Source organism: Strix aluco, chromosome 4 (assembly GCF_031877795.1).
Source record: "Strix aluco isolate bStrAlu1 chromosome 4, bStrAlu1.hap1, whole genome shotgun sequence".
NCBI lineage: Eukaryota > Metazoa > Chordata > Aves > Strigiformes > Strigidae > Strix > Strix aluco.
The window spans coordinates 90,455,831-90,469,303 of record NC_133934.1 but is presented as its reverse complement, the minus strand read 5'-3'; the positions used below and the strand labels follow the sequence as shown (position 1 = coordinate 90,469,303).

The following is a 13,473-nucleotide window of genomic DNA, read 5'->3' as shown; positions in this document are numbered from 1 at the left end:
CTGATGAATATGCTGTGTTTGGATTAAACAAGCCAGAAGCCAGTCCAAATCCTTCAGTACTAGGAAGTCTGGAAACTTCTCTGACTTGTGTGGAGCTCTGTTTTGTATTGGTCAGCATCCTTCCCTACCATCTTGTTAATAAGGTGGAGGGCTATAAAGATGTTCTAAGCTCCTAGTTCAAGGCAAAGTCTCTCACTGCACTCCAAAGCAAACGAAAACCAGGTGTGATTTTTCCAAATATTTTCCTCCAGCAAGGAGGTGTGACAAAGAATTTCCTTTTTTTTATTATTTGTGATCTATTTTAGCATAGCACCTATTAAAAAATACCTTGCCTATGATGTTAGGGACAGAAGACTGTAAACGGAAAAAATCTTATGGGTGTGAAAATACAATGGCTATGCACTCTGTTAGTGAGTTATGTTATCCTACATTCAGTTTACATATGTAAGGAGCACCAGCTTATGTCTTGGTCATGATTATTAAATTAAATGTACCTGAGTCTGTGGTAATTATTCCCCTCGAGTTTCTGGTATCAAAAACTTATTTCAGGCTCTTGACATTTTAATGCATAAAGGCACTACCCGTATAAATCAATATAATTATTCATGCTTTATGCAGAATTTTTCCTCCAGCCAATGCTCAGAAGAACCATACTCGTGCTCTGCAGCTGATATCCTCCCTCCTTGAAATGTAACTGCCCCCCTCATGGCAGTCTGGAGCAGTGTTTCTGTGCCAAACTCTTGCAGGGGAATGGAAAAAAGGAATAATTTCTAAATCAGAAAGGGGAATCGGCCAGACAGAATGCAGTTGTCCACGTTGCAGTTTGGCCGTTGTTCACAGATATACATGACTCTTTGGCCCGACTTCAAAGCTGAGCCCACCAATTCAGTGCAAATTCTAGTTGCTCAGCCTGTCTGAAAATCTGGACATTACTGAATGCAAATGGCCAGGACTTGGTTTGTAACAAAGCATTGAAAAGACACCGACAATGGGCTCAGGATTGAGGGGACAGGTGTGTACAAAGAACTATCACTATGACCACCACCATATTCTATAACATCAGGGAGATCCTGGAGGGTCTCTGCTAACCAGGACCCTAATTTCTTAACGAGACCACAGTGTGAGGCTCTTGTGGTCTGAAAACGTAGGGGAAGGAGATTAAATAAACCCTTTTGAAAGCTAGGAACTTGAACAAGGCAAGATGAGAAATGTAGAGGTTTCCTCAGTTTCCTGCAAATAATTAACACTGTGATGTGTTGTAATGTGACTGTGACATGTTATAAAGTGACTGTAATGTGTTGCAATGTGACTGTTGTAGCCTTCAGTGGGGAACAGTGCAAAAACCCAGCCTAGGGGTATCCAGCTCTAGAGTGGCTGGGGAAATTCCCAGTCCTGACACTTCTCCTCCGTTCTACGGCACTCTGGATTGCCTGGAGGAGCAGGTCTTTGTTATTGAGGATGTTGTATTTGCTCAGGTTCACGAGTTTGTCAAAATTTTCAGAGGAGTAGATTAGCCTAATGAGGTAATAGGGTGAGCAGTTGTTCTTCAGGTTTACTTTGCCTTCTTCCATCTCTGAGAGACAGCGCTTTACCCCTGCAGAGAAAGACAAAAGCCGTCACAGTGAGCTGAATCTGGAGCACAAAACATGTGCTGGTGGAGGAGACTGATCTACTTAGCAGAATCCATGGTTAAAAACAGTGAAAGATACAGGAAAGATTGCACACACCCCCAGCTTGAAAGAGCCATTCCTGGTCAGCTTTCCCAGCCACTCATCCTTCCCCCTCCTGCTAAAGCTCAGACCTGGAAACCCCTCAGCAGGGCTGACAGGAATCATTACCTTCCCCCTCATCCTGCCTGTGCAGACAGTCGTTCCTGGGCAGCGTGCCCCTGGGTCCACATCCCTTCCCAGACCCTGTAAGTCTGACTCTCAGATAAGCCACACACCTGGAACAACTTCCAAAATCCATGACCAAACCTCAATTAGCAGTGATGAGAGCATATCTGCCAGCTAGAGCTAGTGGACAACCTAGTATGTGCAAGGAGGCCTTGTGATGATAACCATGCAGGATTGCCTGTTGCAGAGTGTGGAGGTGCAGAGGGAACAGAGCACCCCACATCAGCCTCTCATCCTTCAGCTCCTTCAACTCAGCCTCAGCCTAACCCAACCTCTTGGAGTTGCCAACATCCATCCTCCCTGTTAGGTCAATCTTTTTGCTTTAAAGGACACCCTACTTACCTCCACCAGGGTCTTCAGCAGCCTCACATTTATAACTCTATAAAATGTTTAGAGTTACTTTTTTTCTCCATTTTTTACCTATTTCCTTGCAATCTGAACCAAATATGCCCAAACCACAAATGTATTGTGAAATGACCATCAGCAGGGCTACAGGCTGCTGAGATATTCCTTATGATGTCTACTAGAACCACATGTAAGTGACACATGAATTTTGCTTGAGAGTTTTAGTCTAACCTAGTGGTTTCTGGGCAGTGTGACCTCAGGGTGCTGGGCACAGGCTGTCACTAGAAGTGGCTGAATTAAAATTGTCCAAGTTTTGCTTCAATGAGCCTCCCAATATTCAGAGCTGTATTATCTGTGCTATCCACATCCAGATACAGCTGCATCTGCCTCAAGCCCACAAAATCACAGTCTATAGTTGCATTGTAAATGGGTACTTCACAAGCTGATTCTCTTTTCTAGAATTTACATCGTTAAAAGCAAGAAAAATAAGTATCCACATTCCACAAGGTGTCTCTCAGCCATCTAGAAATGAAAAGCTCCACTGTCAAACTTGAAATCCACGCAAGCAGGTTGCTGAGGTCCCTCCTCCCCCAACCACCCACATCAGTTGCTGGCTGTCAGCTTGATTGATGAATCACCAGCTGCTCAGAGACATGCAGGTGAGCATCACAGCTCACGAATTTGGGCCTGGAGTACTGAGAAGCTGCAGCAGCTGCTTTGTTCTGCATAATCTCATCAATCTTTCATTGAGAGAGACTCTAAAACACTAATCTGTTTTACCTGCTAGCCACTGCTCAATGGCTGTACCTTACTGCACGTTGCCATTTGGACCATCTCCAGCCTCCACCTAAGAAGCCTCGTTCCCTCTACTGGCAATCTCCTCTGTTCATCCATAGAGTTTCTAAACGTGATTTTGTTGGTGTGTTTCTTACTGAACATATTCTCTGAGCATTGGTGAAAGTCATAGCAGAAAAGGAGCTTTACTTAACCTGTTTTCCTGCTGTTCATAACCTTCCCCAAATGTTCCCTCAGAGGCATCCCTTTTGCTGCAGTCCCAGCACCACAAGTTAATTTTGGGTAAAGCTGGAAGGAGAGTGAATGCTCTGTTTGCTGTGCTGAGAAGTAGCGAGGGAGAGCAGAAGTTCCCCATGGCCTGATAACTCAAAAGGTGGTTTGTGAGATACTTCAGGGTTTGCTGCTCTAAGAGCTCCAACAACGAGGAAGTTCTCAGGTTAAGGAAGTCAAACAGCACAGGCACCAACAACATACCACCTGTCTGATTTTTGCAGAGTATCCCACAAGCTGTTGGAAAAACCTAGTCTATACTGAGGCTTTCTTGTTTTAACATGGCCTTTGCTGCTTCATGCGTGCATTCATAGACAACACCTGAGGGTCAGACCCCACTGCCCAGGGCCTGCTGGGCCTCCACACAGAACCAACCCAACTGCATATGTCCCCATAGCAAAGCCATGTTTGTCGTTGAATTCCCTGGAGAAAGGGAGGAAGGATATGAGCTGTGTTACCTGGTAAACTTAGGGTCTTGCTGTCTGTTAATCATGTGCACAGGGCTGCCAAACTCACATGCAAAGCTCTTTAGCAAGTACAGGACAAAGCCCTTCTCTGTGAGTTAATACAGGCTTTCCCTTGTGTACACCACAGACTAACAGATTTTCTGGCAGCTCTTTCTATTCACTGTCTTTTAGTAAAAGAAGTCACCTCCTTCTCCCACAATACTTGTACCAAGGTAGGACAATCAGGAACTTTTATGCTTCTTACCCTTATGCCAACTAAACATTGCATCCCATCCACCTCCTACTATTTATTTTTCTGAACATATTCTCAACAGAATTACTTGACCCAGCTGTTAGCAGCCATGTGCCCGTCCCTTCTGGTCTGACTCTTGGACCACAAACATCATTCTGATTATTGCTGGAGAGACTTGCTAATTCTCTCCATCTAGATGGTGGTTGGCACAAAGGCTTGAGAGTATGGGAGAAGCAACCAGTGCCCAGCAGAAGAGGCAAATATATGTGTATGACCATGATGGGTAGGAGACAGGATGGTCTCACTCACAAAAAAGCTGTGCCCTTGCTGAAAAATCTTGCTACGAAGGACAAATAAGATCTGTGTTGTGGAAAGACAAATGGACCAAACTCAACTAGAAAGTATAGTTTTGTTGACTGAACTTACCAGGCTCTTTGAATTCCTTAAAGGTGTCATTCACCAGGGGGAAATGGATTACTATGGGTGCTCTGGGGTCCTCTGCATCTGAAAACACGTAACATTCCTTTGGGTTCTTCTCTTCTTCTTTACTTAGCTCCACTTTGGGGAATGGGATTTTTTGTATCTTGCAATATTTGTATGTCATCTCTAATTGCTGTGGACACAGAATGTCATTGCTTTAAAGCTAACAATAAGGCAAGAATCAGGTTTACTGAGGTATCATAGAAATACAGTGGCAACTTAATTCAGTCCCTAGAATTACTCTGCAATGAATGTGTAGTCCAAAGTAGCCCCAGTATAGCCCTACTTTCTGCCACCACCCACCTCAAGTCAGAAGATGCTTCTTATCACCCTATAATGTTTCTTACAGCTAGAGGGAATGACCAAAAGCCACACTTACAATTTGTCATGAGGACAGACCAGGAGGGATCAAGGTCATGTCTCCAGCACCCAGTTGTTACTGCAACTCCCTGAGGATCCTAGGAAGTGTATGCTGCAATCCACTACAGAGAAGAGCCTAACAGTTTCTATAGTTCTGGTCTTGAAGGAATTTTCCTTCCTCCTCCAAGATATGGTGACTGGGTTTTGAGTATATAATCAAGACTTAGACAGACACTTACTTAAAAGTTTTAATAACACAAGAAGAGTTTTACCAGGGCTGCAAGGAGCAGAGCATGTTAATCTTCTCACCTTGAACACATTCCCCAAACCATAATCAAGTGAGATAATGACATCCACATTCCTCTCTGGCTTGAAAAGTGCTGCACCACTGGTGTTGATGAAATAGCCAACATCTATCAGGCAAAGATATTTCTGTAGCGGTGTCAGATTGTTAGGGAAAGAGTCCAGCACAGTGTCTGAAAAACATTTTGAATGTAGTTAGTGGTGCATTGGTAGGAAAGGAGTCGTCAGTAATTCTGTCTGTGCTACATTTAAGGGCAGCCCCTTGGTTGCCCTGAAGACCAGGCTCACCTCCCTCCATAACGCGAGCCCACAAACGTGGCCTCAGGAGCACGCCCTCCAAACTGCACGTCTGAGCACATCTGGCCTGTTACCACACTCCCCTAGGCACACTCACAAAGGCAGGCCGTGAGGCAACCAGGCAGAGAACAGGTGAGACACAGACTGCTCTGGGGAGTGATTTTTCACAGAATACAGACTTTAGCCGATTTTTTTTTTCCCCTAAGAACTGGGAAAAATGCAAACAACAAAAAACAATTTCACACTGTAGAAACAAATCTATCAGATGCAGTACATCACTGCATTTGTGCATTGTTCTTTTTTTGTTTTTTGCATTCTCAGGATTAGACTCCTCTCCTGACTTCAACCTGCTTTCAGTGATCTCCATATAAATTATCTTAGCCATGCTGCAAAAAAATGCTACATCATGCACACAGCATAAAATATTGCTTGAATTAATTAAACTTCACATTAACGCCAAAAGGAGTCACAAGGGGATTATACCAACTGGCAAGTTGAGATCTAAAGCAAATTTCTGATAGCTAAACTCTTATTTCTCTGCTAGCAACCCCACCAGTCTGCCCTGTAGACAGCAAGTCCACTATTGTTTCCCTGGTACCAGTCCCATAGAATAAGAAATATTTTGCTATGGTTTTAAGTATCAAAACAGTGGTTTAAGAGTGCTCCTCAAGTTTGCAAAATGAGGTAGCAAAGCCCAGAGCAGACCCCTTGAGCCTTAAATCATTTGTGCTTAGGTATTTTAAGAAACTGTTGATTGTAGAAGTACTGCAGGTAAGTTCCAGCATCTAACTTCTGATCTCTCTGCCTCCTTGGCCTCATTCTGTAGTGTTGATTTAAACCATGCAGAATAACTCTAGCTTGTTCCATAGCCTGGAATGTTTGACAGCAGCTTGAAGTAATAACTCGTATTTTTTCCATTCCCTCACTGTCAGGTCTTTACAAAATTATTTGTTTATTTTAGTATTCATGGCTGCTGGGAATTCATAGATTCTGCTGTCACGAGAGACATTTGCTTGCAGTCCCTCACAGAAGAAACAGAGCATACTTTTTAGTTTTATTTGGCCTGGTGAATATTTTTAGTTGAAATTCCATTGCCCCCATTTTCTTATCACAGAGATGGAAGTGTGCAGCATTTACTCATGGCTGGTTATGTGAATTAGAAGTAGGCATTTCTTTGGGAGAGTCTTCTTCCATCCCACACCCAAAAAGGGACTTTAAAGAAGTCCTGCCTCAGGAATTCCCTTAAAAGCATGGTTGCTACTGTAAATGCATTACACTAACTCCAGGCTACTAGTTCTCAAATTTCTCACATTGAAAATCAGGCTTTTCACATGACACTTAAAGTCTTGTTTGAATGTGTCAGATAACCTGATCCGCAGGGAAGCCTTTAAAACACAGCTATATTTTGGAGACTTCACCTACCACGAGACTATAATTTCTGCTCACAGAACTGGCATCTCCTCTTACTCCTAGAGATGGATCCATACCTTGTTTTAGCTTGGTCTCATGCAGGCAGCCAGAAGAGGATACAAAATCTGCTAGCTTTTCCCACTCCAGACTTTCAGTCTCCCTTTTCCCAGTCCTGACTTCATGCTTTCCACTTATTTTACTTTATTTGTAGAATATCTACCCTGAGGTAGTCTTTAGTATCCTATGCTCTCTTCCTCCAAACCCTCCTTGAAATCTGCTTCTACCCATTTGCCTTTACAAAATTGCTAGTCAGCAAATGTAAGGAAAAAATTTTTTTTAACGTTTACTGACTGACAATTTTATCCTTCATCCACCTTCTTAAGATACTTGCTCGCTCCTTCTCTCACCCACCCTTCTTATGCTACTTGTTTTCTCCTTCTCTCACTTGTTTTTTTAGAGCAGACTCTTTTAGGACACAGACTTTTGCTTACTGAACATTTTGAAAGCACTTAGCACACTGTGGGCTCTGCCTTAATCCACAAAATAGCTCCACCATCTCTTGCCATTGTCAGCAAACCATGTAGCAATGGCAACCAGCCAGGGACAAAAATTGTTGTAACTTGCATGAAACAGGGGAGAGAAAACACAAGTTGCCAAAGAGAAGGACTCAGAGGAGTCAGAGAACACATGTTTTCTTGATGAAGTCAGATTAACCTTAATAATGTGGGGTCCTCCCACACTGCTACCTGCTCATGGAATAAATGAGGACCCTGGGATTACAGAAAGGTTTGTGATGCACAAAACATCAGTTCCATCATCTTGCTATCATTTTACAGATTGTTTCATAGATTTTGAGCTTAAACTATTTTGACTGTTTACTTTGCCTGCCTGCAGAGCACAGGCCATGGAAAAATGCTGTTCAATTTATACATCAAGTCTACACATTCTGTTTGTTTAATATACACAGTCTAAACATATGTGGCTTTAACTTTCTGTTGTTGGATCTTGGTATTTCTGTTTCTGAAGGGTTAAAGAGAGCTGTCTGGTTGGATAAATCATCAGGCAGAAATACCACACATATTGGCAACCACATGCTTGCAGCCAGTCTTTCCTTCATCTGATCCACATAATAACCTGCTATTTTATGCTTCTGGTGTTACCTTTGTTTCTTGACCTCAAAAGATTCTACCCTTTCTGAATCTTTTGACTACTTGTACCTATGCAGAGTGACAAACTTCCTGTAGAAGAGCATGCCTTGACACAAATTACAGATATCTTCAGGAGGTGAAAGAGTGGCCTATGGACTTGTTCATTTTAATCTGTTACCCTAAAGAAACAGACACCATAAACATAGTTCCATCTCAGCAGATTTCCAAACCCTGAGAAAATATCTCTAAATGTGAGATTTCCAAAGTCTAAAAAAAAAAATAAATCTGAGATGTTACCTGCACACTGCAGCTAACTCTTTGTTGCAGTTACCTTTCCATTCAATAAATTTTTTCTGATGGCTATAATCCTTATGAAATTCTAAGCCTCTCAGGAAGTTATGAGACTTTCCCAGTAGTGGACGCTTGGTCATAATGTCCTGAAACATTTCATACAACTTCCCTGACAAACAAGATGGAGGCTCGATGGTAGTGACATCCTCCTCAGGTGAATGTTTTTCTGAAATAGAGAAGAAACTGTGAGAAAAAACATCAGCAATCTGTTCTGCCAGGCACCTTTACTGACTAGCTGCCCTTGCTGTCTTCCTGTGGGTCCCTCCTCTCCCCGTTTCTTGCAGTCTGCTTGAAAATATATATACATGACTAATCCCATTTAAACAAAGAGATATTTGGTTTTGTTTAAAGCAAGCACAGCTTTTGTCTTTTACTCTTTCAAATGGCACACTGGCTTTGTACTTTTGCTGCAAGTAAAAGCCATCCTTCTCATTTGCAGTCATGGGAGGAGTCATTTAACAGACCGTGAGCAAATTTTAAATAAAAAACATTTGTAACTAGCATGAATTTTGCCTCTGGGTCTAAAATAAAATAAAATAAAATAAAATAAAATAAAATAAAATAAAATAATCACATAGTGATCATTCTGACACAGGTGAAAATCATGCTGGAAGATCCACAGTGAGGCAACACAAGGTGCAGCAATTCAGGGAGAACATGTGAGAGACAACACAAACAGTAGCAATAATATATCTTTCTTTATCCTCTCCTGAATAGGGAGCACTGTGTGGTCAAAAACAAATTCCGGTTTTGAAACTCTTACCTATATCTACCATATCTTGGGCCCATCGTTCCCAGAATTCATTTGAATTTGAGGACCAGTACAAGCCATCCAGCAAATTCCTAGTAAAGATGTTTGTCCAAAGACCTGCAAGTCAAACCACATGGGAAAAATACTGCACCACCACATGTTAACTACTGCCTATTACAAGTATCCACGCTGTATATTACTGGCCCACATGAACTGACCCTGTCATGACACAGCTTAAGCAGTAAGTCTCACAGAGTTCAAACATAATGGTGTCAGTACTTCAGTGCTCTTTCTCAAGAGGTAACGACACACAGACCATTCACTGTATAGTACAGAGTAACAGAGTAAGAGGTATTGGTCACCCAAACAATGTTTTAGCGTGTTTACTGTGTACTTGGGAAAGAAAGCAGGCTTTGAAAGCATGGTGAAGCCATGTAAGCATAAGGCCCTTCTTTAAATGGATTTACTCTTTAAATTGTTCTAAGACCCATTTTTTCCTTTCAGGCATGTTTTATTTCTGTGAGTTCAACTGGTCCAGGATTGAAATAGAATTGGCTCCGTACGTGAGTCTGCTTTTGGAAAACAACTAACTATCCTTTGTCATTAAGCCCCATGCCAGGTACTCACTAACTGAATCTCTAGCAGACTTCACAGTGAGAGAAATATGATTTTTGTCTCAATTGGACCCTTGGTTTTGGTATCAAAAGCTAAAATTCTGACAAGGGTTTAAATCTTCCTGGGGCAGATGGATTCCTCTGACTAGCTGCTTTTCCCCTTTTCTTTGCCTTTAGAGGCAGAACAGCCAGTCAAAGCAGTTGTTGGAGGTTAAAAGCACTTCCCTCATCCTTATGGGCAGGTAAGATTAGTGACACCATTCTCAACCCACAAAGCTCAGGTGGTTCTCACCTTTGTGAGTTGTTCTACATGAGTTATATTTTATTTTCAGCTCCCTCCAATTCTACCCCAGCAATGCGTTGTCTAGGAATATAGCTGATAAAGTTGAAGAGTTGATGACTGGTCAGGGAAGAAAGGCTTATTACTTCATCAACTTGCCTTCCCCACCTTCTTGTGTGGTTCAGAAAACGGAAGGGGAACCATGCTGTAACTTTCCCAGATCCACCCAGATTAAAAGGGAGGACAAGAGGAAAGAAGCTTTATGAAGAGCAGAAGTGTACAAAAGGGGTAAAAAGCCCCTTGAATCAAGACCTAGAGGAGACCTGCTGGCAAGGATTGTTGTACACAGATCAGTGACTAGCTAGTACCATGCTTTCTACCATGTTGTGATTAATTATATTGTGCTGCTAGGTCACCTTCCAGATAGCAGATCCGAGATTCTGGCAGCTTCTTCACTCTCCTTCCCATGAAGAACTCACTGTCAAAATATTCTGAACGAATGGAGGCTCCGTATTTTGGTATGGCCACCTCATAAGGAGAGAACTCTGCCCACTCTACAAAAGAATTGACACATGGCATGTTTACTGTAATAAAAATAAGAAAGTAAAACCTTCCTCTGTGGGTAAAGTTATCTACAAGCTCCATGGATCTTGCTTATCTCAGCAGCTCTGTACTATCAGTAGCTTTGTATTGCAGATGACACTGTCTAGTTCTGTACAAACTGAGAGATGATTTGCATTCAAAAGGAACTAGCTTTTTCACCTCAGAAGGAGTCTAACATTAGCTTCAGAAGATTAGATATATATTTCTATATAAAGACTCTGGGATCCCACTTGACTCTCTAAATCAAGAGCATCAAATATACAATATGCAAGTGTGATCCAACCTGCAAGGAATGACTGGCATGAAACCTCTACTAACCCAAACCTGTCAGTCTACATGATATAACAAGGCAGCCTAAAAACACATCATTAGCTCCAAACTAGAAAGTATCACAGTGTAGGCATGGCTGTGCAGTTTCCTGACTCAAGCTGTCCCATACAGGTATTGCAGTAGAACAGTAGCTATAAACCTAACCAAATGTAAGTGCTAACTGTTTTTTCCTTTCCAGTATCTGCTCATTTTAATACCTTTTGTTGAATGTAGCCTGTATCTATTTAAAAAGTGTCATATCACACCTATCATAGCAATCATACTCCATTTTCATACCCTCATCAGTGTAGTATTTAGGGAAGTGAGAATTACATTTCACAGCACCTCTACAAACTAAGGAACCATCAAAGCCATTTTATAGGTGTGGAACTGAGGCAGAAAAAGACCATGTGATTTGCCCACACTCACTCACAATGTCTGTGGCAAAACTAGAATTTCAGCCCAGATCTTCAAAAATGCCCTGTATGTGCCTGAGGATGTTATCCAGCAGATCTGCTCTTTCTAATCAACACACAGCAGTTAGCAAAAAAGACAAACATTTGATTAAAAGATGAATACTGAGTCAGGGCAAGCAACAGATGTATTCCACTTTTATTCTCCACACACACGCACCCTTCTCCAAATTCTCTTTAGTCCCTACTCAGAGTCAGAAGAAACTCTAGGAATACTTACCTCTAAATTTGAAAGTACTGAACTTTTCCTCTTTCACATTGAGGACTGCATAGAAAGGCAATGGGTTTTGTCCATGCTCCAATGCCCTGCGCTGGTCTGTGAGTTTGTACTTTCTTGGCTAATCAAAGAGATAACAAAAATCACAGTAAACCTCTGGAAGAACATAAGGCAAAAACACTGACACAATCTACCCGAGTACAGATAGATAGCAGATGTTTTACAACCCAGAGGAATCTGTGAGTCTCATTTTTGTAAAAGAGACCTCTTCCTTCATGTTCCTTTTTGATACCTAGTAACCTCTTCATTCTTCATTAATATCTAAGTGCCTTGATTACCTGCATCCCACAGATCTTTACTAAGGCTGAGACTAATGTTCACATGAAGACAGATTACTCTAGCTCTTAAGTGTCTAATTAGAAACAGACTTTAAAAGACCTGACTTTTCAGGGGGGATTACTCAGTTCTTTCTGAAAGTTTGCCTACTGAAGTTGCTGGCTGTTGGGCACCCTAGTACAGAGGCACCTTCAAACCATTAGCTACCCTGGAAAATCCTGGTTTCAAGATCCTCTGTCATTGTTTACAAATCACACTGGGATGCCTCAGCCACTTTGGATTTGTTCCACACAATTACGTCATGCCCTCAGAGAGTAAAGCTCTAAAGAACATGAGTGGATGTTTCCCAGATGTGTGGCAGGACCATGTACATACCCGTTCATGTAAGAACATTTCCTGAACAAGCGACCACAGAGTTGTAAAAGATGACACGTGTCCTGCTTTTGCCCTTTCAGCGAGTTCCTCATGATAATACTTCAGATGCTCTATAGACATAAGGTTGAGTTTGCATTTTGTCACTTGTTCTTTTACTGCCTTAAGTGGCCCCTCCAGAGACTTCTGTGACCAGTCAGCATGCTCATACAGGTCTGCTAGGGTCCTAAAGAACAGAAATGTGAGAAAATCATCCATTTATTTGCATGGGTTTGGAAAATTACTATATTTACCCAACCATTTTCATCAAAGAAGAGAATCAGCAAGCCTAAACTGAAGTTATGATTGAGAGCCAACAATAATAGCTTTACCAGGGAATTATGTTCACTTATTAACAATGTAAAACTTCAAAAGAGATGCATCTCTGTCACTGTGTGGAAACATAGCGTCACATTGATTCCAAATATAAATCTCATTTTCTATACACACCATGTTGAGCCAGAAGCCCCGGTGAGATAGGTAACACAGTCCAACAGATTTAGCTTCTGAAGAGCTAAGAGGTGGCCAAACATAGCTGACATTGCTCTGAGGCCTCCGCCTGTTGCCATAACAGCTATTACCGGGACCTGTTCAAAACATAAGTATTATCTTCAAAAAGTTACTCACTTGCCTACTTGGAAAAGTCTAATTACAGCTCATTTAATTTGCTCAGCCGACTTCACTGGGGGACAATTAAATTGATTCAACATTCAGCCAGACTTTACCAGTACCTTCTTTAAATTAACCTCCAGATACTCAGTGGGTTCCCTTAACACCGAAGCTTGGATGAGTTTGAATATGCAGTGATTTTTACTTTCCTTCCTCCCCTTGTTCTTTATAATTGGAATTTCAATGATTAATAACAGATAATGATATTATTTTATTATAACTAAAAAAAATTGCAATAAATGTAATTAAGAACAGATTCAAGGAAGTCCTGAGCAGAGTTCATAAAAATATATTAAGCAAACAAAATGATTCTTTGGACAGCATCTATTCAACAAATGTAATTCCAGCAAGAAAATAAATGTTCACTTAAAAATTCACCCTGGATCTTGGCAACAAAACATATTTCAGCTGGAGCTTGTTATAAAATGTTCTTTCTCCACTCTAAAGAATTTTGACT

The 13,473-nt window shown here is 41.5% G+C and overlaps 1 protein-coding gene across 1 annotated transcript in view; it reads right to left on the bottom strand.

Annotated features, from left to right (window-relative positions):
• Nucleotides 1-1,349: 1,349 nt before the first annotated feature.
• Nucleotides 1,350-13,473, bottom strand: part of LOC141923292 (cytosolic phospholipase A2 beta-like) — a 28,816-nt gene continuing 16,692 nt past the window's right edge. The window contains exons 13-21 of the mRNA XM_074824175.1: nucleotides 12,798-12,934; nucleotides 12,312-12,534; nucleotides 11,604-11,721; nucleotides 10,415-10,552; nucleotides 9,117-9,221; nucleotides 8,334-8,519; nucleotides 5,154-5,320; nucleotides 4,431-4,617; nucleotides 1,350-1,594 (exon numbers count right to left, since the gene is read on the bottom strand). Of these exons, the coding sequence (XP_074680276.1) occupies nucleotides 1,350-1,594; nucleotides 4,431-4,617; nucleotides 5,154-5,320; nucleotides 8,334-8,519; nucleotides 9,117-9,221; nucleotides 10,415-10,552; nucleotides 11,604-11,721; nucleotides 12,312-12,534; nucleotides 12,798-12,934 (1,506 nt within the window). The remainder of the gene's footprint in view (nucleotides 1,595-4,430; nucleotides 4,618-5,153; nucleotides 5,321-8,333; nucleotides 8,520-9,116; nucleotides 9,222-10,414; nucleotides 10,553-11,603; nucleotides 11,722-12,311; nucleotides 12,535-12,797; nucleotides 12,935-13,473) is intronic.